A 26,558-nucleotide genomic window follows, 5' to 3' on the forward strand; every position below is an offset into this window, starting at 1 on the left:
CCGACATCTCTCCATTTGTGCATGATTGGTTCTGAGCATGTGTGTGTTTATTTCAGGCCTGTGTGTAGTGATTACTGACAAAACAGAGTGTAAATTGTAATTTACACACTGTATTAAAAAAAAAAAACCTGAACTTTCTTTGGGTTCACAAATCACAGAGGAGAGAACAAAGAGACTTAACCACGAGGTATGACGTCAGGGAGGGACAACCCCACTCTCCCTGATCTGTTTACAAAAACAATCCTCCTTCGGTGGTTCTCTGCCCTCCCCTCCCCCCTTTGAACTGAATAACCTCAATGTGGGGTTACATACCCATGTCAACATTAACCAGCTTGGTCCTCTTTGCCCATCCCTTTCATCCCCAACAAAATAAAAACAAAAGTCAAATCTGCCTGGTTACCCATGGCAACATCCCACATCACAAATGTTCTCGAAGTTCGCCAATCCAAAGAGAGCCATCAAATCCTTCAAACACAAGTTATTTTTTTAAAAGGTTAACAGAGCTACCAAAGGCTTATCCATTCTTCACGTTGGTCAAGTTTCCTAAAAACACAACCATCCCCAAGCTAACATCCCTGGGCTACTGCCGAGAAATAGATCCATTAAATACCACTCCGCCTTGTTGTGGGGCTTCACCTGATGTGTCCTAGATAAAACATTTAACAACATTTTTGTTTAAAAATAAATTTAGAACCATTATTAAAAATGACCATCACAATTTCCAAGAGGTCTTGTTTTGTCTGACCAACAGCCATAAACAGGTAATATATTCAGTTTAAAAATCATAAAAAACAAAGAAAAGCGGCAAATATGAAGGCATAACCAGCTAATTTGGAATGTTTGGTTCAAGTTGTTTTAAAATAATTAATCAATTTTCAAAATTGTTGAGTTAATTCCTGTCACTGAATAAACTGAATTTATTAATTGATTGTTTCAGTGCTAAATGCTTCCCTCTTACTCACGCCACAGCTGTGGCTCAGGACACAGAGTGGGCGTCCACTTTTGGAAGGTTCAATCCCTGGCCCCTACAAGTGTCCCTGGGCAAGATACTGAACCCCAAATTTCTCCCAGTGAATGTATGTGTGAATGCTGACTTGTGTTGTAAAGTGGTTTGAGTAAGACTGGAAAAGCGCTAGCCCATTTACCACTTACATGAGCACTAAAAAAAACTTGGCCAACAGGCCAGGTGTCACAATTAACAAAAAATGTATTTTTTTAACTTCTATCATTTCCGACCTGTCTGTAAATGAGTGTTATCCATTTTTATAATTGGGGTGCTGTGGCCAGGATTTAGTTAGAGGGTACAATCAATTTGCATCTAAACCTTGAAAGGAAAGTAGGGCAACGCTTTAACAGATTAGACAGATGGTGTTCACAGTAACCGCAGTTATTGTCCTAGCTAAATGATGTGGACGTTGGTTAATCCACGCTCCCCCCCAGCCCCCAAACCCTAAATTATTTTTATTTGTGATCACCATAATAATCAAGTGTATTAGGTCTGTTATCATGCAGCAGCAGTAGGTGTGACAGACTACAATGCAGAGTACACAGGCCATGAGCAAATACAGAGTATCACCTTGGCTCTGAGTTGCTGTTGGAAAATAACTTCAGAAAGGTGTCAGACCCTCACTCACCATATCAAGATCCCTCTGGGTGGTCATGTCTCAGAATGGAGGAAGGCCGTGGACGTGGATCAGAGGGGACAGGGCTGGTGTGTTTCAGCTGCTGGAGACGGGGCCAGAGCCCTGACACAAACAACACAAACACTGTGAGGCTGCTTCACACAGCCTGGCACCATAACTGCGCTGCACAAATCCATTATCCACCAAACTACCACATCATAACATTGTCACTCAAACGACAAATACCCACATGATCGATTAGTTACCTGAAATCGTATAAGTAGTGAGCAAACTGGCTCACTTCCACACGGTTTAGCTAATTTAAAAAAACAACCTTAGCCCGTCAGGCTACGGTAGCGAACAGCTCAGTAGGTCTTTCTACAGTTAACGTTAAGCTAACGTAAGTTGAGCTAACGGGCTAATGTTTCTTTTATAAGATAGCTTCAATCATCGTTGATAATTAGCTGGCTTGTAGTAATACAACAGGCTAATGTTGTTAAACAGCTACAAATTGTCTTTCCCCCGAGGTCACCAACTAGCACCGAGTTTGGTCCCAGCGGATAACAGGAATAGGAAGGCTTCTGCTAACTTTAGCATTAGCTGCTGTGTTAGCTTATGCCAATCGTGTTATCGCAGGCTAGCTGCGGGCTAGCTGGCAAACTAAATATGCAACGGCAATTTTAGTGCAGTCGAGCTCACCTGCATCTGATGACTTTGATGAAATGTTGCATTCAGTTGAGTGGACGAATCAGCTGGGAGCGCTTTTCACAAGAAAAATATCGAGTGTAGATTTGTATCGTTGACTGTGGTATCGGTGGCTAATGGACGGGAAGACGCCGGATGTCAGCTGGTTGTAAACACAGCGAAAGACCGCAAACACTTCTGGGAGTTGAAGTCCAGAAAGAGGGTAGTTATCACTAATATTAAAAACGTTGTAAAACCTCTCTACTGCTTTGTGGGGTGCATTCAGTGTGATGCGTGATTACTAACTGGATGCATTCCTTATGTTTAGAAGTTAGTACAGATAGCTATATTTCACATTATCTGCCCAGAAATAAATATTTAGCAAATTAGTAGTTTATAGATGAAAACTCACCACGTAAGAAGACTTTTCCTTAAGAGTCACATCAGCATCACTCAAAGGATGTTATAAATGCATAAATGTTAATTCGAAAACAGTTTAAAGGTCCACTTACTAGCTTTTTCCATAAACACAAACAGTCTTCATAAGTAGATTGTGTTTTCTCAGTTGTCATGAAGATGATCAATTTACATTACTGGTAGAGCAGACTCCAATTATGTATATGGTACTGAAGAGCACTCATTTCATCAGAAACATGAGAAAACTTGGAGTCAAGTAAGACAGGTGAAGCAATTTTTACAATAAGACATACAGTTTGACACAGGCTGCTGGTTTGTACAGCCAAAGTTTACATACACTGATTTGAAAAATCATTACTTGGTGGTGGATTACAAAAAAATGTCGAACATTTAATCATATTAAACCACAGGATAGGAGTGTGGAAAAACAATGTGACACATAAAATCATTCAGTACGGAGCATCTGCTGGCCTGGTGGTTAAGACAAATATATGTAGCATCCTTGTATTTCCTGTCCGTATCTTAGATAGTTACAAATAATTTGATTAATTCCTTAAAATCATAATTTGATCAATCATTTAGGGCAGCAGTAGCTAAGTCCGTTTGGGACTTGGTTTGGAAGTGTGAACAGAACCGATATTTGGGAGGTGACAAGTACGCTACACGCACGATGCACAGAGGGCAGCAAACAAGGTGTGTTAGGGGGTCTGTAGGGGTACAATAAGGGTTGATATTGAAATGTTAATCCAGATATGCAGTAGAGGAGGTGGATTAATAAAACATGAACACTTGTGAACATTATTGTTATTATTAATAAAAATATATTTAGTTTAAGTTGTTGTAGTCTATTAGTAGATAGATAGATAGATAGATAGATAGATAGATAGATAGATAGATAGATAGATAGATAGATAGATAGATAGATAGATTATACTTTATTCATCCCACAACGGGGACATTTCCGTATTACAGCAGCAGCATTTCCTTCAATAACAGCAAAGGTACAAAATCACACAAACAAGTAAACACACAAGAAATAAAGTAGTAGTATCAGTCTTTTAATTGCCAAGAATACCTTAGCTGCCCTACGTGTGCCTGGGACTTCGCTAAACTGTTACATAATGCACCTGTATGTCGCTCGTGCTGTCACATGAACGACTCGGTTTCCCAGAAATCCACTTCGCGCAAGCGCAGACCGCGTTGCCTGACAGTGGTAAACAGACGTCAGAAGGGAGTCTTCGCCTCTAGTCAAAACAAAACAAAACAAAACAAGTCAAAAAGCTACTGAAGGAGTGAATATTTGAACAGCCACAACCACAGGAAGTTTTCCAAAACTCCTCGCTGATTAAAAACGGCTACTTGGAGTAAGTTATTGAAGGCTTTTCACGGACTTTTTCACGGATTGTAACTCTGGAGTAGCGGGAGCTTAACCAGCTAACGTTACGGTGGCTATCGTGCTGTTTTCAAAGTGCGGCGAGTGGGAGTCGACAGACCTCCGAGGCGACTCAACTTCACCTAACACCCGGGAATTCGCCTAGTAGTTAGTACCGAGACCGCAGGTCGAAGATTTTCTGAGCTCCGGGCCTCGGTCCGAGAGGGTTTTACAACAGCTTCTTTGAGCATCGTGTGCCGCGGCAGGAGTGTGGAGAAACATGGCAGATGGTGACATGCGCCCGGCCGCAATGTGGCGGATCGTGCAGACCTGAAGCACGGACTACTCCTACGTACATTTCTCTCATCTCACACTTTTATTTACTTAAAAAACACTATTTGACAGTTGACTCGAATCTGCTCTCCCTTTCATCTTCCATCGCTCGACATTTCTCTGGTTGTTGACTTCCAGCGGCTTCAACGTAACGTTGCAGGCCAAAGAGACGGCGGCCACAGTCTCCACTGAGTTTTACCATTTTTTTTGGCAGCTGGCTAACAAAATCGTTGCTGGGATAATCAACCGCCATACGCTTTTACAACTTGGATTAAACTGGACTTGTTTGCGACTGTTTTTTGTTTTGTTTTAAAGTTTTGTGGAGTTTTTATATATGTAGACTGTACTCGCGGAGAGCCCAGACATCACGTTTACAAGTGGAGACGGACAGGGGCTGTCCTGAGAAGATCCTTTGTAACAGGAGCCAGCTAATCCCTGTTTGTAGTCTTCAAAGCTTTACAGTAAAGAAATTGGGTCGAATTAGAAAACATATCTAATTTGACAAATTGCTTACGGAATAATCCTTCATTTTGATGAATTTTTAAAAAATCATTTTTTCAGACACATTTAAAGTATACTTTTTACAACATTTACCCGTTGACAAATACTTAAATTGAGTGTTTATTAACAGGAATGGCATTATTCTGCATCCATATACCTTTACGATTTTGGTATTCATTTTTAGGTGAGCCCAAACCTCTGTAGATCCAGATGTTTTGGAGCTCATTGCCACTCTGCCACTTTTGTCTTTATCTAATTCAAACAAAGGGACTCTCATCTCAACCTTCCTTCATTCTATATAAATCGAAAGGTTTATGATAGTTACTATTAAGGAGATTATTTGGGTTCCCTAATCTCCAATCGGAGGATTAACTGAGGTCATTGGTGTGTCCAGATTATTACGTCTCTTCTCCAGGCCCCTCTGTTTACACCCCCGCAGTGGCTGAAGCAATTTTCTTTTGTGTCGTTTTTTTTAACGCATCATCCACTCAAAGTTTACTTTAACTTTTCAAGGTAGCCTAGATGTTTTGAGTGGACTCATCTTTTTGGTTGAGCGGAACTTCAGAGGACGGCCATGGAGAAGTTGTCGGTGCCCCCGATTGACCCAGATTTCGAGCCGCAAAGCAGACCCCGCTCCTGCACGTGGCCGCTGCCGAGACCCGACATCTCTGCTGTCAAACCGGAGGGGGCGGATGGCTCCGAGTCCGCCGCCGGTACCCCGCCCGCCGACGAGGACAAGGCCGAGCCCCAGCAAATCACGTCAGAGCCCGAGAAGGTAGCGGCCGAGGGAGGGGTCGTGGCCGGCGTGGGCGGAGCCGGTGCGACGCCACGCAAAGGATCATCTCGGCGCAACGCGTGGGGGAACCAGAGCTACGCAGATCTGATCAGCCAGGCCATCGAGAACTCGCCTGAGAAGAGGCTGACCCTGGCACAGATCTATGAATGGATGGTGAAAACAGTGCCTTACTTCAGAGACAAGGGAGACAGCAACAGCTCAGCTGGCTGGAAGGTGAATATATTGTGTGATGCAGTGTACTGCATCACCTTACATGGTGGACTATATGCTTTTATAACCATAAGTGACATATGTTTAGATTTACAATTCAGGTTACATCATAGAACCACTGGTTTGAAGATTAATAATAAACCTTATGTATACAGCACATTTCATAACATGAAATGCAGCTCAAGGTGCTGCACACAAAAAAAAACGTAGATCACAATATCAAATTATATCAGTATTATATTTTTTAAAGGTATGAAAAATGACCTCCTTACATTTTTTCTCTGATGTGCTTCTTATTTGACTTCATGCTGATAAGTGGTCTTCATGCTCATTTTCAACAGATATGAATTTGTATACAGCACTTTTAATGTCTTAAATTATCCAATTGTTTGTGAATGTATTTATGTCTTTTTTTCTTTCTAAGACAACAAGGGACAAAAGAGATCTGAACTGAACTGACCTGGGATAAATCCGACTTAGTAAATACTTAGTGTAGTATAAGTTAAGACCAGTGGTTCCCAACGATGTAAACTTTTTGTGTTTTACACAAAGAATGAATGGAAATAGGTTACTTAAAACTACTAAATTATCATGCTCAGTCAAACTACATCCCACATGGTAACAGGTAGCTAGAAAATGATAGCACAAGGTGTTGTATTTAAAAACAAAATTTGACTCCAGTAATGTAATCAAAACTTACATGAAAGTATGTAGTCCTTTGGCTCAGACAGTGCAGTAGTGTGGCCTGCACATGTGATGGGTGTAAGAACTGTATGCACAGGGTTAATTTCTGTTTAATGGGCTGCTGGCCAGTTATCTGTGCATGTGATTGAGTGTGCTGCTGAATGCAGCGCATTACAATTCCATTAAATGCCCATACTTTTAACCAAATAAATTAACTATTAAAGGGTACAATTTCTATATTGAAATTCCCACAATTCCTGAGCTTAACTTCCCTTGGCAACCCTAGTCTTTGAAATAATTAAACAAGTAAAGAAAATGAATATATACTGAATGTATTAGGATGGTGGATAGGTTAATCTAATGCTAGGATCGTTTGAACGTTGGCAGGGCCAAAGTATATATTAACTAGTAGTGATTAAGCTGCAAATGAAACAGTGTTTAATGAAAGGAAGCCAACTCTTAATCTTTAAAGCCTACATTTGTCATAATGTTGTAATTGTTTCTTTCTCTCCGTTTTCAGAATTCAATTCGCCACAATTTATCACTCCACAACAAGTTCTTGAGGGTACACAATGAATCGACAGGCAAAAGCTCCTGGTGGATGCTCAACCCAGAAGGAGGGAAAACCGGGAAAGCTCCTCGCCGCCGGGCCGCCTCCATGGACAATAGCAGCAAACTGCTGAAGAGCCGCATGAGGGCCAAGCAGACCAAGAAGCAGGCGGCAGCAGCCGGCCTGGGGGGTGCTGGAGGAGCCCTGCAGGGCGATGGGAGCACAGGTTCAGCAGGTGCAGACAGCCCTAATTCGTCCCAGCAGTTTTCCAAATGGGGGGTTAACAACAACAGCCCCTCGTCCCGCGGCACGCTGGATGACACTGACATGTGGACCACCTTTCGCCCACGCACAAGCTCTAACGCCAGCACCCTGAGCGGACGTCTGTCCCCCATTGCTCCTGGACAGGAGGATGACGATAACCTGCCCGAGGACGGACTGCTGGGAAGATACACTGCCAGCAGCTTGACCCCCACTCTCACAGAGACCCTCATGGAGGAGCTGGATCTAATTGACGGCCTCACATTGATGACTGGGCAGCAGGGAGGGGCCAGTCCCAGTACAGCTCCACCAGCACCTCCCACTCCGCTGCCCTCCGCCTCCACCCTGCTTCCTCGTGGCTCCAGCTTTTCCTCCTTCCATCAGCTGCAACCATCCAGCCTCCCACAGGGCCCCAGTCACACGGGGACCCAGGCCTCTGCCTCCCAGTGTGGACCCAGCAGCAAAGAGCCGTCAACCTTTAGCAACTCCCTCTTCAACCCCATGTCCAACTCCGGTTCTCGTGGGAGCGGCCATTACAGCACCCACGTGCCTTCCAGCCTGGAGGCGCTGCTCACTTCCGACTCCCCTCCTCCCAGTGATGTCATGATGACCCAGGTGGACCCCCTCATGCCCAGTCCTGGAGGGGTGGGCCTGATGGGCCTTGGCACATCTGGGGGGAGGTCCGAACCCAACCAGCTGCTGTTGGGTAAAGGGCTGGAGCCAAACACAGTGGCCCCCATGGCGCTGCAGGCTCAGATGCAGCAGCATCACCTTCACCATCAGCAGCAGCCACAACAACAACACCAGCATCACTCTCAGATGGGGTTGGGGATGATCCTCTCAGGTATGTCTCAGGACCCGTTGCAGCTCTCTGCCCTCAAAGCCCAGCATGCCACGCTGCCAGCGGTGGGCTCTCATCATGGAGGGCCCATCGCCTCAGCCAATCCTGGCTTGAGCCTGCAGGGGATGAGTCACTTTGGAGCTCCGTCCTGCTTCCAGACCGGTCAGGACCGACTGCCCACAGACTTGGACATTGACATGTTCACCGAAAACCTGGATTGTGACGTGGACTACATCATCAACACTGACCTCATGGACGGAGATGATATCGACTTTAGCTTTGACCCCATAATGTCTGGAGGCCAAGGCTACGCCGGGCCAGCCACCACCACGCCGGGCTCCGCTCACAGCTGGGTGCCTAGCTAATTCCTCAGTTGACCGCACAGTCAGCCAGGTACACTTATCGCTCTTCTTTCTAACCATCAGGTTGCGAGGGTTATTTTTATTATTGATTAATCTATGTTTACATTTTTTTAATATCAACTCCATAAAAAGTTTTTCAAAGCCCAAGATGTTTTTAAATGTTTTGTTTACCCAAATATATACAATTTACAATAAAATAAAACACATTCAAGAAGCTGGAACCATAAAATGTTTTGGGCTTTCTGGTTCTAAATAACTATCAAGTGGTTTAGGGCTGAAAGTTAAATGATGGATAAGTCAATCCACAAAAAAATTAGTTTTCAACCATTTTAATGTTGGTTATTTATTTTCAGCTTCTCAAATTACAGAATTTGCTTGTATTCACGCTTGTTTTCTAGCATTGTGTACTTGTAAATTAAATATGTGGCTTTTGGACTGTTTGTTGGACAAAACAAAACATTCGAACAGAAATTGTGAGCTATTCTACATTTTCTGACATATTTTAGACCAAAAAAAGTAAGCGATTTGTCAAATCGGTAAGCGCAAAATTGTTGCTGATAAGTTGTGTACTGATTGTCTAATTATTTTAGTTCTACAAACCATTTGAATACATCACTTACATAATCTGCGGTTGTGAGCCAATCAACACAAATGACCGTTTTTGTCATCTTGTCTTGCAGGAACGGATCTCCAATCAAAATAACCTCAAAAACCAACATAACGACCGGTGCATTCCTCCTCCCTGCTGGCTCGAGATGCTATTTTCAAATGCAATGCTTCTCTCAGACTTTTAAGACCAGACCCATGTCATGTGCCAAGACATGTGGAGGACAGTGAGCAGGGAGGAGAGTTGTGTGTGTGTGTGTGTATGTATATATATATGTATGTATATATATATGTATATATATATATATATATATATATATATATATAACACTTCAACAATTTGGCTGCTAGCAGTTATTTCTTCTAATCCAAACTGATGATTTTTAAAAGTCGTGTGACATGATGTTTTTAAGAGTGAAAGACAAATCATTAACTCCGCTCTGCTGGGAGTTTATATTTCGGTTATGTTACACCAGAATAGCTTTAGGGTGGATACGGTACTCAATGGCTTTGGTATTGAAGACTTAATGACTCAACTTGTGCGTTTTTGGAGAAATGGCCAGTTTTCCATTGACACCAGCATGAACTGCCAGACTAAATGCTGTTTAAGGTGCAGTGACCTTACTGCACCGTGAAAACTTTTTATCACAGGAGTCGGATTGTGTTGTGGAAGATAATAGACTGGACGACTGGAGGTATAAAATGTTTGATTCAACATTGGCTACACATCTTGCCCAATCGCGGACTACGATTATGTCCGATTTAAATTTCTCACTTTAGAGGGGAAGAAAAAGATAATGCATATTTTTTTTTCTCCAATACAAATTTGGTGATTCAACAGTAAGGAGGGTCGTCTGTATTTGCAGTTTGACATTTTTTACTTCAATCCAGTGTGTTATGGTAGATGTCAGTTAGAGGGTTTTTTTTAATCCCTGATGTGCAGTTGAACTAACGAAATGAAGAAATGTGATTTGTGAATTTATACACAGGGCATTCAAGGGTAAATGTATTTGCCAACAAGTGATAGGTTGGCCGAGTATTATATTGTTTTCGACATCAGTATGCCTCCACTGTCAAAAGGTCTAACTGAATATATCTTCTTCCTTTTTGTTTTCATCGAGCCTGTGCATTTTCAAAGCACTTAGGTTTCCTGCGACACAGGGACCCCAAACTAGAAGACGCATTGGTTATACCATTTCATTAAAATAGTTTAAATCATGTACAAAAAAACACATGTTGCACATGTACACGATGACACACTATGCAGATTTATCAGGAGAACTAAATGAAATCTTGAAGGAAATTTTAAAAAAAAAATCACTTCTTGAAGAGTTTTTTTTTCTTTTCTTTTTTTTACTTAACATTTTCCTGATATTTTCATGTCAGAATATTCTCTTACACTTTTATTAATTAGTTCAATTCAGTTGAATTATCTGTGTGAGAAGTGCAAAAAAAAGAATAAATATTTGATTATAGTTTTATTATACAATTTAGATGGCGGTAATAATATTAATACATACAAATATATTACTAATGACAAGTGATGTTTGGTTTTTTTTACATTGGAGAAAGCATTTTCAGATAATTTTTAATGGGGAGTTTTCTATACTTTTATTTTTGTAAAGAATGAGATGCATGTAGATTTTTTTACATAACCAAAGGAACACTAATATTTGCATTTAGGGAGCGCTTCGGCCTGACACAGTATCTCAGTGTACATAAGCTTTGCAAAAGATGCCTGTAACATGAAATCTGACTTTAAGAGTAAGGCAAAGTGCATCAATACTTGACCGTTTTAACTAAAATGCCCAATGATCTGCCTCACTATTTTCTGCATTAATTGTGAATCCAAGTTAAAAAGAAAAACATCCGCGCTGAAATGTGGTACGACGAATAGAAAAAGCTTCATCGTCCCACTTTTCAACATGCCGCTGAATTCTCATCTCAAAACAAGACTAATACAACCGTTACCTCTCAGGGTCGCTCCGAAGAAAAACAACAGGAAAACAACGCTGCACAGTCGTAATCGGATAAATATTTATTTTACACATTTTCCCTGTTACAACAGACTGGAAAACACACTGTGTCTTTGTTTGTTTTCCTGGAGGAGTTTCTGTCTTAAAAAGAGTTGACCTCAAATTTGACTTCCCTTTTGTAGAGAAATGTATCCCAGTTCTCCAGCCATGTACTTATATCAGTACTAGCCTATCCCTTTGGGGTATTTTTTTTATTTTGACTGCCAATATTTAAAACACTATAGCATGACTTTACTCTGTAGCAAGGTGGACTTTACCTTGTCATCTTCCCCCTCTCTTAAATTTTGTGTTTTGTGTTTGTATTTAATTGTTCATAACCACAAATATTATCCCTGCAGTTTAAACTCTCGTCATCATTCATCATTTCACTGTAGCTATGTGAATATGTTATGTCTCTGATTTGATAAAGCACTCTTTTTTTTGTTCCACAAATGCTTTTTTTTACTTTTTGAATGGTGCTAGATTTCATTTGTGACGTATCCTGCAGTACGCCATGATGCAGTGGGTGCATATCAGGGCCTTTTGAATTTTCTGTATACAGCACAAGGATCTTGATTTGATGGTATAGTAGAAGTTAGCACATGATCAACAGTCCTTCCCCCTCCTTGTTTTTATGTTTTTATATATATATATATATATATATATATATACTCGATAACAACCCCCGTCATTAAATAGTGTAACAGAATACCAGATTGTTCAAACTGCATGATTTTATTTTAAATTACATGTAATTATTTTTTAGAAAAGTTGTATATGCAATTCCCCAAGTTTTTCTGAACTAATGTCCAGGTGTTGGAAATGTTATTAACAGTTGAAAGGACATGCAGACTGCAGCATGTAAAAGAAGCGGTGGTTGGTGTGACGTCTCTAGTTTACTGTTGCCTCCTTTAAAAGGCAGGTGTGGTGTTATTACTTCCTTTGTATCACCTCCTCTATGTAATACTTATCTACATATTTTATTCTTCAGTTTTCGTTAAGTAGCCGTTAGTATGTTTGTTTTGAAATTTAAAATTGCCCCATTTGATACAGTATTTTAGTATTTGGCAAGGGTTCTTCTTTCATAAGGGGTGGTTGGGGTCGACAGGGAATAAGTTGTGCATAAGCCAATTATGTTTATGATTTTTGATTGTTGATAGTTTCTCTCTCCCCCAGTCTTTTTCTTTCTTTACACATTGTAAAGTCAGCCAGAGATGACAAACAGTTCTGAACAGCAGCAATAAATTCAATAAACTGTTTAACCCAGTTATTCTGAGTCTTTGGTGCAAAGTTGCTGACTTTTAAAGTTTCTTTAGAGTCAAACTGTTCAGTTCTGCCACTAGGGGGTGCTGTTGTCCAATTGTACAAATAACACACTATATACTATAAAACTACTGTAACTGCATAGCAGATAAAAATGTATTGCACAATATACTGCTGGCTAATAAGATACAATATAAAAGGTACATGAACAATCTTATTCCATTTATTTTTAAGTGAATCTCACAGTATATCAGCAGACAGAATGACTGATGTGGTTGAAAGCTTTAGACAATGCTAATAAATAAAAGTCAACTGCAATACTGAAATATTACCTGTTCCTGTGCTGACCACATTGCACTGTGATAGATTATCTTATTCAATAAAATCCACAGGTGGATTATTATGGAGCCAAATGATTAAAAACGGCTGCCTGGAGGGTGCAAAGTAAGTCTAAAAACTGAGGGATTGCTTAAGAAAAATATGTTCGTATTATAAGGTTTCTGTGATTGAAATGGACATGCACACACTGGTAGAGTGGTTTAAGGTTTCCTGTTGAAGAAAGTAAACAGTAGGCAGTAATTATTGTCATAGAGCATCTTTATAGAAAACATTTCTTCACATTTTCAAAAAACTTTTTTTTCTTCCACTTGTTCTCTTTTTTTTTTTTATCTGCTCAAGTTGAACATTTTTAACATCCATCCGTGTCAAAGGCTCTTTGCTGAGTTGCTGGGGTTCTTAGGTGTCTGATAGAAAACACTATTTTTTTTTTTTTTTTTTAATCAGAAATGCTGCTGACCAACACCAAGAAAAGGCATTCCCATTCATGTGGGAAAAGCCACAAGTTTTAAACTTGTCAGTTGGGGGTGTTTCCCAGCTGCAACCAAAGCCCACATTCAGCCTCCAGTAGTCGCATCTCTCCACTTCAGCAGCACTCCAGTTTTAGCCTAAAGGCACCTGTGTTAACAGCACTTTTGCTTTATATGCTCGATATGCACTTGTTTCTTTTCTACATCCTGCAGTTACTAACTCTAAACAGTCTGTCACACCTCTACGCCTACCCAGGCTGCAGCACGATAAGCAGGTCCTACACTCACACCCAGAAACAAAACAAAAACAAGTACTCTACAGTTTACAAAAAAACATAAAAATAAGACAGAAAAAAGATACAAGTGTTTTAACAACTAGTTTGCACATTGTTCTGCTTTGCAAATTGTACCGTGGATTTTGACTTGATAATCAGCTTTGATAACCGCTCACAAAAAAGCTTAAACACAAAGCTTTGAGCCAAAATCTGAACTGAAACTCTACTCATGACCAGCGCAAATCTATTGGCCATTTTTCATCTATCCAATTCATCACATTACTGTTTTAAATGACTTGGTCTGAAATTCAGTCTCTGATTTGATCACTTTTTAAAAAAGAAAATAATAAAATAACCCATTACAAACATTTAGTGAATGGCTCAGCTTAATCTTTCAGTGTCGGAAGCAGCTCACTGACTTCCTAAGTTTAGTTACAAATTTTCTTATCAAGTGTAAATTGTGTGTTTTTAAAACATTACCTTCAAATCCTTCTGTGTGTCAGCACTGAACTGAACATAAGAAGAGCAATAATTCACTGAAATATCTTGGATCAAGCTATTTCACACAGAAACCTGGGGTTGAAAACAAAAGTCTGAAAGTTTGACGAACATCTTTGTCATACGTACAGTGGAGAAGGCGTCAGATCCACACACTGTGTGTCTACTAATGACCTACCTTGTATTATAAATATATAAAGTTTAAAAAAGTGCTTATTAAAAGAAACTATAGTGATGCGATAACTTTGAGCAGTGTCACTGTTGTGTTTGTTCTTGACCAGCATTAATACGAAATGTCACAGTCCACTTAATGTCCTCCTCCAACACTGACAAGGATTGTCCAAAAAAACAAAAAACAGAGGCCCTGGTCTCCCATTAACATTCAACTTGTAAAAAAAGATATTTTGGGGGGGAAAGCATTGTTAATACAAAAGGAGACTGATCAAACTAGGGAGAGTATTGGCCACTGTAACACACTGCTACAACCAAGCAGTTTCTCAGACTGAGCTGGAACACAGAACAACAGGTCAAAATTAAAACACCTCTAATAATAATTGCACATAACTTTTCAGAGTCACGATGTTTGATGAGAGGACATCACAACAGGAGAGTTTGCAGAAGAAGGGGGTGTCTGGAACACTATGGTTTCAATACATTAAATCTGAGAAAAAGAAAAGCACATTCAAGAGGCACAGCTACGAAGCGATGGCGCTCTGTGTCCTTAAAAATGCCGCTCTCATTCCACTACACCGTCTGCAGTTGAGATTTTTTTTTTTTTTTTTTTTTTTTTTTTTTTTTTTTTTTTTTTATTGTACTTGCATCTCTGGGTCTCTCTGTACCGGCGGAGAGCTTTAGCTTTGTGCCTCTCCGAGCACTTAGGCAATCATGTACTGAGTGATGGCTCTCAGAGCGTATAGCAGCTCAGCCTGAAGCCGGGCCTCCATGATTAGTAAATTAACGTGTATCTGAGGGAAAGAAAATGAAAAGTGATTCACACAGAGCATTAAAAGAGGGTTGACTGACAAAAAGTTACAAGTGAAGGTCTTCTTACCCGTTCTGAGGTTTTAAGGGGAGCCAAACTCAGTGGACACACTGGAGTTTTAGTGGCATCTGGAAAACAGGCCACAGCCTTGATGTACAGCTTTAAATCCTGCACCAGCAACTGATTCACTTCTCCGTAATCATAGTCATCATACCTGGAACCACAGAGACATGTTTATCTACTAAACCCAAAAGAAAGTAGGGCTTTTGTCGGAGTCAAAAATGATGTTTTTGTGTCAGACTTACCGTATTCCTAACACGCAATGGATGTAATTCCAGATCGCCCTCTTCAGGTCGGGGCAGTGCATCGAGGGAAGGGTAGTCACACTTCTGAATCGGTCGTCCAAGAGGTGCCCGATGTCTGAATACAACCTGTTGACTAAGGAGAAGCCGTGGTCCTCCCATGAATAGTCCTGCAGAGCAAATACACCACATTTTAAAGTCAGTTAATATTAATTCTGGCTCATCAAATATTAAAGTACAGCAGTGGTTCCAAACCTTTCCCATATGTCTACCGTTGGGACCAGTTCAAACAAAAGACATTTGTTTCATTTGAATGGTTTTAAGAGACTGGAAGAGGTTAAATGTTTACCAAATAAAAGAAGAAAAAAAAAAAAAGAATTGTATTGCAATAATGTTAATTTTGTTTTTCTATCATCTGTATAATTTTATGACCCCTCCGGTTTATCTTCCAAGCCCTTGGGAAGTACTATACATGTGGCATCAATACAATGGCCCCTAAACTAAAAATACATTTTCTTTTGAGGAACTCATTTGGGTTTGTGAGACAAACTAATGTGTTAAATGCCCAAACCAGTATTGATCCAGCTGCTCGGTCACCAAATCAGAATCAGCTTTATTTGCCAGGTGTGCCAGTTAATGTTAAAACTATTTCCCATCCTCCTTCCAATTTCCAGCCGCAGCCTGTCACTCCCTACATAGTAACGTTATATGCTCCATCATGTTTAGACATCACAATGCCTTGTGTTTCTCACTCCCGCTAATGTATTGTTCCGACATGACATAAAAGCATTTTGCTTTCACATGCGGTCATTTTTTAATTTTTTATATTTCACATTTGAACAGTAATTTTAGCATTCAAATAGTATTGTTTTTTTTACTATTTGAATTATATCCAACTTTTGGAATTCGTTCCATCAGCCCTAATGACACATGGACAAATGTAAAGTCCTCACCTGAACTCTAAATACTTGAAAGTGGTCCTCCTCCCTACGAGCAAACTCCTGATAGCATAAGTCAGGGTCTGTGATAAAACGCGTTGGGTCTGTGAAGAATATCATCTCCTCCTCTTCTTCCATATCTAAAAACAGAGACGGAGGGGAGACAGGGGAGACGGAGGGGAGACAGAGTGCGTCAGATGAGTGGCGATTGCTCAAGTTTCACACCATGCAACCTAAATGTAACGCTCAAGATAACAAATCCTAAGTGAGTGGGAACATCTGAACAGTTATCTTGTTTGTGTTTCTGTGTTCATCTGCAGATGTAGGTTACCTGTTTGCTGGAGTGTTTGTGCCTGCAGAAGACGCTCTTCTTTCTTTTCACGCTCCTCCTGGGACTTCTGGATCCTCTCCTTTAGACACACCATGTCACAACTGGAGTCCAGAGACTGTCGACACAAACACCAGAACATATACGGTTGAAGTTAAATCACCTTTAATTATCTTCAAAGGAACAGACACAACACGGATACCAACAAAAAAAATCTGATCACACATGTATTATCAGAAGATACATCTTCCACTTTCATCTCAAATTTACACAAAGGGCTCTTTGAATTCAAAGTGCTGTTATGTAAGTTATCATTGAATGCGGAGAAGCAGATGCTTGGACTAACTGAGCCATCTGTTTCACATTATGAGGTATGGTGGATTTTATTCTTAAGATGATATCATATATATCATCTCTACATAACTTCTTAAGTGAAAATTATCCAAAATAATAACATCTTTGTGTTTTTCGGTTGGACAAGATTTTCTTTTTATAGACTAAAATAAATTTTTTAATAAAAAAAAGAAATTATTATGTTACCTCCCAATAAAAGATTATTATATTCAATAATAATTAATAATTCATTTTAGAAAGCAAATGCACTTTGAAGGTTTCTTAGCATTACAAATGTTTACAAGACATGAGGAATGTTTTTTTTGTAAAACAGAAAATGCAAGTCTGATTTGTTACCCGTCTTCGTGTTTTGTGTTCGGACGGAGTGGCAAGCGACTGAGGCACGTTGGTGTTGCCATTTGCAGCGTCAAAGGGGCAAAAGGTTGGCGGGGTACCGTTAGGAGATTTGGAGAGGGGGGGAAAATCTGAGTCTGTGTCGCATCCAAACACAAAGCTGCAGAGGGAGTGGCAGTGGGCCAGGATCACGACGGCCTGCACCAGTTCAGCCAGCGACCAGCATTGCTCGCCCGACTTCAGCAGCGTCTGGAGGGAGCAGAGACAAGAGCTCAGGGTCAGGGGGTATTTTCACTTCTTTGTACCTGTTAATCTGCAGTGAGTGTTCTAAAGATATAAATAATTCTGCATTTATGTAAGGGGTAATAGGTTATCATTTTATACTCTCTGGTTACCGTTATGTACATTTTGTTTGAGTTTTTCTTTGCTGTACCTGGATGTGTGAGCAGGCCGTGAGCCAGGGTTGGTGGGCCAGAACTTTGTTGATGTGGTCAAGGAGACGAAGGCGAGGGGGCGCTGCCTCCAAACCCTGCAACCACAGAGGGTCCCCGCCCACCCTCAGAAACTGGGCTGAGTGCAGGTACACCAGATAGTTGCAGTGATGTCGTGCCGCAGCCTGAAAGTAATGGGAAGGGGAGTTTGGCACACAGGTTCAGGAAAACGACCCACTCATACATTAGAGCGTGTTATTCTTTGACAACACTAGCATGATCTCTGATAAAGAACAGCTTCCCAAACAATTGGGTTTGTTAAGCTACATGTAAAGTAGGAGCGTGAGATCCTTAGTTTAGTTGTTTTTTAAAACTCAATCAACATACTTTAAAAGACAAACAAAAATGAAATAAAACAAAGATAAAACACAACCATATAAAAAGCAATCCAATTCCATCACAGTACAAAAAAGGACTTGTTTGAGAAGGAGCAGGCAGAAGCATAATGCCTATAAAGTCCTGCCCCTACTTTACAATATCATATTATTACAGGGGGAAAAAAGTAAGTATTGTTTTCTTAAATCTATTTTTGAACTGTACAATAGTATGGCTCTGTTTGATTTCATTGTTTAGGGGTTTAGGTATGTACAGTATAAATGACAACAGCTTGGTCACTGACCATGATGGCGATGTAATGGCGGTACGGCAGCGGCAGGGGGCCGTCCATGTGCAGGATGTAGTGCTGTGTGCGCAGGAAGCTCTCCAAGTACTGAGGGTGAGAAGCCATCTGCTGGGACACGGCGTCCACGTTCCCCCTGCTGACCAGAGCCTTCATGAACAGCAGCGACACTCGCTCCTTCTCTCCATTCACCATCACCTATAGAAACCAGACAGAGGAGGGAGAAGGTTGGTTTACGAAAAACACTGTGCCGCTTGTTGCTGCAGTGCAAGCTCAGATTGTATTATTATTATTATTATTATTATTATTATTATGTTTATCAGTCACTGGAGCTGAAATTTGATCTGTCCAGTGACATAAAATCAACTGTCATCATTTTTTTTTTAAATAATCTTTTTATTTTATCACTGTACATTTAATATCTTTGGGTTATGGATTATATACATTTGTTGTTTGGACATAATCAGTTTAAAGACATCACCACAAGGACTGTTGGATTTTTTTGACTAGTTGCAGCAATCAACATTGCCCATAGTGACAGTGATACATGTCTTCATTGATTTTGTAGTTCTTGTATGATTACAGATATGTACTCTGTTTGAAAAGTGTCCTTTAAAATACTACATACGTATGAATGCTCCTTGAATAAGATGATATAAAAAACAGTAAGGCCCCTTGCGTAAATTATTAGATCTAATTTTGTAGCCAAAGCAGGGTGGCTCAAGATAAGGTCGGAATTCAGCGTCCACGCCATGTGATGACGGGCTCAGACTGGGGTTTGGATTGGAGTCATGTTCCACAACTTAAATCAGCTGAAGAGAGGCAGTCTCAGTCCAGATGCTATGATACCGATGCCAGTGTCAAGTGAGTGCATTCCTCACATTATTCTTTCTGCAAATAAAACAAGCAAACAACAATGCTCAGCTGGGGGGCTTGACAGGCACATGCATGTTGGCTGCAGCAGGGTCTGATGCCTCGTACAGTTCCACCACATTAAATGTAGATGATAAAGACAATAAACCGCCTAATACCACGCTGAAACCGGGAATATACCACCCAAAGATGTCCTTTAAAAAAAGGGAGATTTACATCTCACAGAAGCAGAAACTAATGTGAAAGTTGGGCTTAAGGGGCCTTGAAAAGGGAAGGTCCACAGCAGCAAAGAAGTGGATGAGACCAAACACACAAACATAGGTGCGACTGGGCCGAGGAGCCTGAGGCCAAGAGAAACAGAGCCATATGGAGAGGGAAGCTTGCCTGCTCTCAAACAACGGCCTCTAGGAAAAGATGTTTGGGAACTTGGCCTCGGGCAAGGACTCCGTTACCCTGCATGTGAAACCCGAGTGCACAGTGCTGATCAAAGCCAACTGCTTCACTGCAGTTTGAACTGTGCGAATGCTGGCAAGGACTTCTTCTTTTAAAAGCACAAACTGCTGTCTAGGATTATTTCTTTCATAGACACCTCAACTTAGGTCTTGGATAGTCGGAGCAAATGTCGACTAGATGGCCCTGTTACTTCATGTTAGCCCCGTACAGCTCTTTGGCATTCAACACCATGTTAATCTGGCTAGTGGCTCCATGTCCCATTTTACTTCTCCCTGTAGTAGACAAGGGTTTTCTTGTGACCCTGCAGGAGGCTCTACCTCTTGCCCTATATACACTGGGAACATACTACACATTCAACAAATCATCTCATTATGAGGTGTTTTTTTTTTTTTTTTTTTTTAAACTTATCTCAAATTTTTTATAAATCAATAGATAAAACGAGCGAACAGGAGGATAGAAAGAAGAAAAAAACGAACGAGGGGAGCTGGCACTAAATTAAACCTGCTTGGACACAGACCGTGACCCACTCTCGTCGGTCAACGGACGTGGGAAATAGGCCGGAGGGTCCGTAGAGAACACAGGTGCCTGCCAATCAAAGACCTCTTGACCAAAGCACATTCACACAAGTATCTCTCTGAAAACACAAGAGCTGCAGAATCTACATTATTGCTTCACCAAGCACCAACTGCTTAGTTACTGAAAGGAAAGGGTATCTCAGAGGGCAACGCCATACAGAAAACTTGTTTTGAGTTTGACTTGTCAAGGACTCATGTAGGGAGACCACTAGTTCTTTCCAGTCTGTCACTGTATAATAAGCTACAATTGCAATATTAACTGATGAATGATCCGTGTGAAACATTTCAAGATACTGCTCTCGGTTCAGTTTGCAATACAAACACCACAACACAGATTCACGGAATCAGATGTGTAAAAAATGATGGCCTATGACGAAACCTTATCAAAGTGTGACATCATGAGCAACCAGGTGATGCAATGAATCTGGGCACAACATAGGCGTTAAGACTTCTACTTGCTACTACTTTGTTGTTCAGAATATAAAAAGGAAAACACAATTTCTGGATGAGGATAAATTCAACTGACAGAGCTGAAATGACAGACTTGTGTATGATACTGAGAATGCTGCACTAACAAAAGACACTGTGTGTGAGTCCACTAACTACACTGGGCTTCCCTGGTCTGCACAGCCAGATAAACACGCTGCAATCTCACCAGAATACATGTACAACCACCAGAAATGCCGAACACAAATCTCTACAAGCCAATGGCCATTTACCTGACTGGTTCCGTCAAATCGGCAGCTGTGACAAGAACAGTAAAATAAGTAACACTTTTGTATAGACCTAGGAGACGTGATTTGTCCTCACTGGCATCACGCAATCAAAGAGGAAATTGCTGTTTTGTTAAATTTCATAAACATGTCTGGACAAACGCCACAGAAAAAGTCACCCCGAAACAGGAACTACAGTTGTTGTGAGCAATGGCACAGCAGGAAATAACACATCCTACAGTTTTAACTGAGTCTGCTGCTGACACCTTAACATGAAAGCAGAATTAAAACTCAGCTGAACCTACAATATACAATAAGTTTATAATGATGTTTAGTGTAAATTCCCAGATTATAAAACTACTAAAACAAAATTTAAAGTCTATCTCAAGACATATTTCCCTGTGTGTTAGAACAAAAGCAATTCATATTTCTGTTATTGCTTTCATTAATAGAAACATTTTCTAATCAATACACACTAGAGGAAGTAGCTTTAGTCACATTTGTCAAAGCTGTGTCCAGACACCTATCCATACTGCTTTGTCTTTAGTGCCTAAAAATAAGCCACAACTGCTGTACGCAGCAGAAATTTCGATAAGGCGATACTCTTTTTTTTGTCCACCCATGTGCAAAAAACAAAAACATACGCATGAAAAAAAGAAAGAAAAAAAAGCTGTAAACAAGCATGTGTGGGTGGATATATAAAGAAAAAAAGACATCATTTGGCTGACTGTATGGTATTAAAAAGCATATCTTGGTTGAAACAAAGACATTTTTTAAATAAAAAAATAAGCTAGGGGGTGACAAAAATCTGTATATACATCACAAGAGGATCAAACTTGTGGCCTGGCTGCAAAAGATAGAACTAAAAAACTCCCGGGGGGCCTGTTGTGAGCAAAAATCCAGAGGTGCAGATCATTTACATAAAAAGAAGGAAAAAAAGGTTCCTTCCCAACACAGGAGGTCATTTGTTTATTGATCAGACAGCAGCAAGAGTAAGGAATGAAATGAAAAACAGGGGTGACGTCACGGTGGGCAGGAAAGGTAAATGGAGACAAAGACAGGCTTTGATGGCAGGCTGACAAAAAACACAGCACTGTACAGGCAAGAATATGAAGGGCTGAGATGACACACTAAGAAGTGGAACAATTATGCCAGCAGTTTTGCAAGGGTAAATTTGTCAGCTTGAGATGAGACGTGCATATGTGCATGTAGTATCTTGTGTGTGGTGTTGGTGGGCTGCAGGAGGGGGGCTGCTGCAGATACAGGAGAAGGACATTCAATCTGCATTCCGATTGAGTCTGAAGGGGGTCTATCCTTATCATGCGCCGGCGTCCTGACAGCATTAACCCCCTTTCCAAATCACCGCAAACACAAGCAGCCGGGCCGAATTTGGCTCTGCAACCTGAACTCCGAAAGTAGCACAAAACAAAGCAGCTGCAGCCCAAATATGTTTGGAGAAGGGAGGAGAAGAGGGCAAGGAAAAGAGCTGCTGGGTAGGACGGCACATACAACACAACCAAGACAAACAAAACACTGTGCTGCAGGATGAAAAAAAGAAAGAAAGCCAAACCCACATGCAGGAGATGAGTGATTGGAGCTGTCAGAAAACATGGCAGGCAGGTAGAGCAAGGGGGACATGCAGCTACTAAAGATAACAGGGTAATTCATTACTAGTCACATTCACAAACAAACCAGGAGAAGGTAGGTTATCATATCAAGCAGGTGCTGAAATGTAGTGGTGCTTAAATGCCTGCCAAATAATTGTTTATCATAACAGTGCTTGTAAAATCACAGGGTTATTTTGCTTTGCAAAAGCATAGGTTTCAATAGAAATACGGATTGTTAGTTGCAGAGAATTACAAAGTCAAATGGCATGTACAAAAAATTGCCAGACAAATGAAAATAAATGTGAACAGCAAAATAGTGTGATGGGGTAGTGAAAGTCACCCAAAATGGACTTGAACCCAGAGAAGAGGGTTTTGAATCCCTTGCTGCTCACATTCCTCCCTGTTTTGCTCCATTTCTGAACTCTAATCTGCAGCAAACATGTCTTTTTGGACTACACTTGAGACAGCGCCCCCTTTCTGTTGCAAAATGGAAAAACAGCGACATAGGAGAAAAACAACTTTGATTGGCAGTCCAGTTCAGCCAGCAAAAAACAGGACAATAAAAGTCGCCAACATTTAGAGTGACCTGGAGCAAGAATGACTTAACAATCCTCCTGGATTAAACGCATTTACACTGTTCTTTCGAGCCTTCCTTACATTTTATTTATGGGTAATATATGGCACTGCATTACTTCACAGCCACCTATAACTGACACTTTTCTCCCAAATCCTCAGATGATGTCACCGTCACCTATAGATTTCTCCTCATACTGCAACGCTCCCAAACGTTAATGCATTAAAACGTTAGTGTTTCACTAAACCAGTGTGAATGTTAGCGTGAAATATAACCATACATACAAATAAAGTACTTGAATCATCGCTGGGGAACCAACAAAGAAAAAGTCGTCGTTACATTGTTTGTGAGGCTTAAAATTACCGTGACTGCACAAACCGATGTGACAGCAAACGGCTAATTTAGTTTGTATTATATGTACATTTACTAAGGGTAACGTTAGCTTTTAAACCGTTAACGACATGTTGCGACCGACCTTTAAGGTGACAGTCTAACGGCTGGAGATGGAAACTACAACATGTTTTTTGATGGTGATAAAAGGTGACAGTTTAAACTTATTGTATGGCCTTTTTCAGCTTATGAATTAACTCTAGCATCATTGTTCGATAAACCGGTAGCTGAGTTAACGCTAGCTAGCTAGATCAGAAGTTTGGTACTGCTGTTTCCACTTGCTAGCTAACTTACAGTCGACAAAGCTAACTGTATAACGTTACAGCTAACCTAATGTTACTGGTTGACACAAAGTTAAAAAGTGTAGCTAGAGATTTTAAAAACTGTAAAACAGTCATCTTTATATTGTCGCTTTTGGCAAGTAAAACAGATAATTTAAAGCTAAACCAGCCAGCCAACCTGAATGAAAGGTGATTAAGAGACGAGTTTATTTTTTTTTCTTTGATATAGCTAGCTAGCTAAAATAAACCCTTCAGCAAATGAATGAACGTTACTCAGGCTACCCAGTTAGCGACTGGCTTTAATTGTCTTAAAACTAAATATTTTCAACAGCTTTGTCTGTTGTCAGCTTTAACCTACCTGTTTGTGGAGTCGCTGGCACTGGGTTCTTAGGGGGTACTCCATTTTATTCGTACAGATGATCATTTTCCAAAAACAGGGTGCTAATGCATGGATGCGGCTCTGTGTTTTCTTGGTGCTTTCCAAGCTAACTTAGCTAACAAAGGCAAGAAAATCCTGCCGCTATTATGCAGCCAGCCGGTCGGTCTGTAGCTGAAGACTGGACTGAGAGTGGAGAGAAAACCTTCCCTGAGCCGAGCTGACAACTCCAGTAACAGTGTGCCCAATCAAAACACAGGAGGCGGAGCTTGCTCACAGAGGGTGATATCCAAATGCTAATGAACATCTGCAAACAGCGCAAAGAGGCAAAAACAGGCAAGGCGCACGCACACTGGCCCTCCTTTGTGAAACGTGCGTACGACCTAAAACAGGCGTACGTCGATTACTACGCAAAGCTCGGCATTTATCAATTTGACCGTGAGTGTAGGCTGCGAAAAAATCTGGTCTGACCTCGAGTACGCAAGTTTTGGAGTCAGTGTGGATTTGCGGTGCAGCATGAACAGGAGAAGGAGAAGTCATCAGTTGATTATTTATCGACAATGGCAGATCTGGCTGTTTTTAGAAGACCTCTATGAGCCGAGCAACAGTGCACACGTAGCCTACACCCACGAGCCAAGGTTAGGGGGGGGGGGGGGGGGGGGAGAAACCCTATATGCCAGAGTCTGCAACATTGTGACCCGATGACCCGATGCCCAGAGAGCAGTGTCCAGCACAGCCCCAACTGGGGGCTGTACGAAGGAGACAGGATATTATGGATATTACTCCTCAGAGCGGAGGACACGCGCTCTCTCTCACAGCTGTTGCTTGGCTCTGACTCACGAAAAAAATGAGTAAAAAAAAAATAACTCTGCATAAACTCCGCTACCGTGTGTTTAATTAAATATAGGAACAGCTATATATAGGCCTAAGAGATTGTTTGTTTTTAGTATGACATTTCAAACTTTTTCGGCCAGCTGAGAAGGATCGAGCCTTCAAAACCATGTAGCTCTATTTTTTTGCAGGAAGCATGGCCTACCACAAGAGCTGTTGGTCATCTTCTACACTGCTGCCATCCTCCTAACCCCTTCCCTCGCAGGCGCTTCAGATCCCTGCACACAACAACCACCAGACACAAGAACAGCCTCCCACTGCCATCCCTCTCCTGAACTGCTGATAAGTGGGGTCATCCCCACTTTGGCCATTCACCTACACATTACATACTGTATTTTCCAGACGTAGTTTGGCTGGTCCTGCGACTTAAAGTCTGGTGCGACCAGAAAATATCTATATAATTTAACATGTTTTTAAAATGTGAATTCATATCGACAACATTACTGTCTACAGCCGTGAGACGGCGCTCAAGGCTTGTGACTATATGCCTATATAAAGATAACTGAGAAAGACTGAACACAAACAAAATGCCCCCCAATAGAAAATCTTTGTCTGCAGATTACAAACTGCATGTAGTATAGAGTGAGTGTCCTCTTTTTTGGAAATCCAAATGTGGTCACCCTAATGAAAAATATGAAGCCGAAAACGGTAAACGAGCAGCAGAAAGAATGTTTGGCGTGAGTCAGAAACTTGTCAGGGACTGGCAAAAAGGTTACTCGCTGCAATGAAGAAAACAAAGGAAGCTAATCGGCTAATCGGAGGCTGACAGCCAGATGGCCAGAGCTGGAGGCACGAGTCCACCGATGGGTGTTTGAACGATAGGCTTGTCGGTGCAGTTACGTCTCCACGCCCTGGTAGTTGTTCTGTGGGCTATCGTATAGTTGAATAACTGTTAATGTGTCACCATTAACATAACGGGCACCTATCGTATTCAGCTTGTTGTTCTGTGTGCTGTTGTAGCCAGAACGTTCTGGGAACCAAAAATTGTTAGCTGGGTATATATTACTAGGAGTATACATATGTCAAGGATGTATAAATTAAATAAACTTCAGCTGGAGCTCAACTTAATACAGCAACACTGTTGACCGCATCACTGATCTCCTTTTATTCTGCATTCTTCCTACAGCCTAATACCAGTTGTTAGGCTGCCAAATGGGACACACGTTACTGCAAATTAAACTGAGACGTCAGGGTTTCAAACTCCACTTCTAAAAATAAGTCCAGCTTCTTAGCCGGATTACGTCTGGCCATGTCGTAAATAGTAGGGGCGAGGCCTCATAACCGAGAATATATTTGGGCGTGATATTTAAATTACGATAGTTTCCTGTTGCTGCATATATCAATGTACTACCATTCTTACGCTCTGATTGGTGTGATACAAA

General features: G+C 41.0%; 3 protein-coding genes and 1 long non-coding RNA gene across 7 annotated transcripts in view; 2 read left to right on the forward strand and 2 right to left on the reverse strand.

The window, feature by feature from the left end:
- ubl3b (ubiquitin-like 3b) overlaps window positions 1-2,548 on the reverse strand; it is an 8,208-nt gene extending 5,660 nt beyond the window's left edge. Inside the window, exons 1-2 of one of the 2 annotated variants that reach the window (XM_032528301.1) lie at window positions 2,322-2,548; window positions 1,635-1,745 (exon numbers count right to left, since the gene is read on the reverse strand). In XM_032528301.1, the coding sequence (XP_032384192.1) occupies window positions 1,635-1,661 (27 nt within the window). In that variant the 5' untranslated portion in view covers window positions 1,662-1,745; window positions 2,322-2,548. Of the gene's footprint in view, window positions 1-1,634; window positions 1,746-1,888; window positions 2,177-2,321 lie in introns of those variants that run through there. The other variant, XM_032528302.1, reaches the window with a different exon arrangement.
- Window positions 2,549-3,905: 1,357 nt separating this feature from the next.
- Window positions 3,906-12,520, forward strand: foxo4 (forkhead box O4). Its single transcript, XM_032528433.1, has 3 exons — window positions 3,906-5,938; window positions 7,140-8,664; window positions 9,314-12,520. The coding sequence occupies exons 1-2, from the start codon at window positions 5,504-5,506 to the stop codon at window positions 8,634-8,636; spliced, it is 1,932 nt and encodes a 643-aa protein (XP_032384324.1). The 5' UTR covers window positions 3,906-5,503; the 3' UTR covers window positions 8,637-8,664; window positions 9,314-12,520.
- Window positions 12,521-13,888: 1,368 nt separating this feature from the next.
- sesn4 (sestrin 4) lies at window positions 13,889-24,527 on the reverse strand. Of its 3 annotated transcripts, none has more exons than XR_004333921.1 (10): window positions 24,268-24,527; window positions 18,444-18,641; window positions 17,767-17,949; window positions 17,337-17,582; window positions 16,650-16,764; window positions 16,334-16,458; window positions 15,384-15,550; window positions 15,148-15,292; window positions 14,911-15,061; window positions 13,889-14,877 (listed from the first exon to the last, which is right to left on the reverse strand). XR_004333921.1 is itself a non-coding variant. In XM_032528437.1 (9 exons), the coding sequence occupies exons 1-9, from the start codon at window positions 24,331-24,333 to the stop codon at window positions 14,972-14,974; spliced, it is 1,335 nt and encodes a 444-aa protein (XP_032384328.1). In that variant the 5' UTR covers window positions 24,334-24,527; the 3' UTR covers window positions 14,904-14,971. The 3 variants fall into 3 exon arrangements, 1 of the variants encoding a protein (XP_032384328.1); XR_004333922.1 differs by lacking the exon at window positions 24,268-24,527 and adding an exon at window positions 21,119-21,138; XM_032528437.1 differs by lacking the exon at window positions 13,889-14,877 and having other exon boundaries at window positions 14,904-15,061.
- Window positions 24,528-24,602: 75 nt separating this feature from the next.
- LOC116697122 (uncharacterized) overlaps window positions 24,603-26,558 on the forward strand; it is a 22,203-nt gene continuing 20,247 nt past the window's right edge. Inside the window, exon 1 of the long non-coding RNA XR_004333923.1 lies at window positions 24,603-25,507. This is a non-coding gene — a long non-coding RNA (uncharacterized LOC116697122). The remainder of the gene's footprint in view (window positions 25,508-26,558) is intronic.

Source organism: Etheostoma spectabile, chromosome 10, assembly GCF_008692095.1.
Source record: "Etheostoma spectabile isolate EspeVRDwgs_2016 chromosome 10, UIUC_Espe_1.0, whole genome shotgun sequence".
NCBI classification, from domain to species: domain Eukaryota; kingdom Metazoa; phylum Chordata; class Actinopteri; order Perciformes; family Percidae; genus Etheostoma; species Etheostoma spectabile.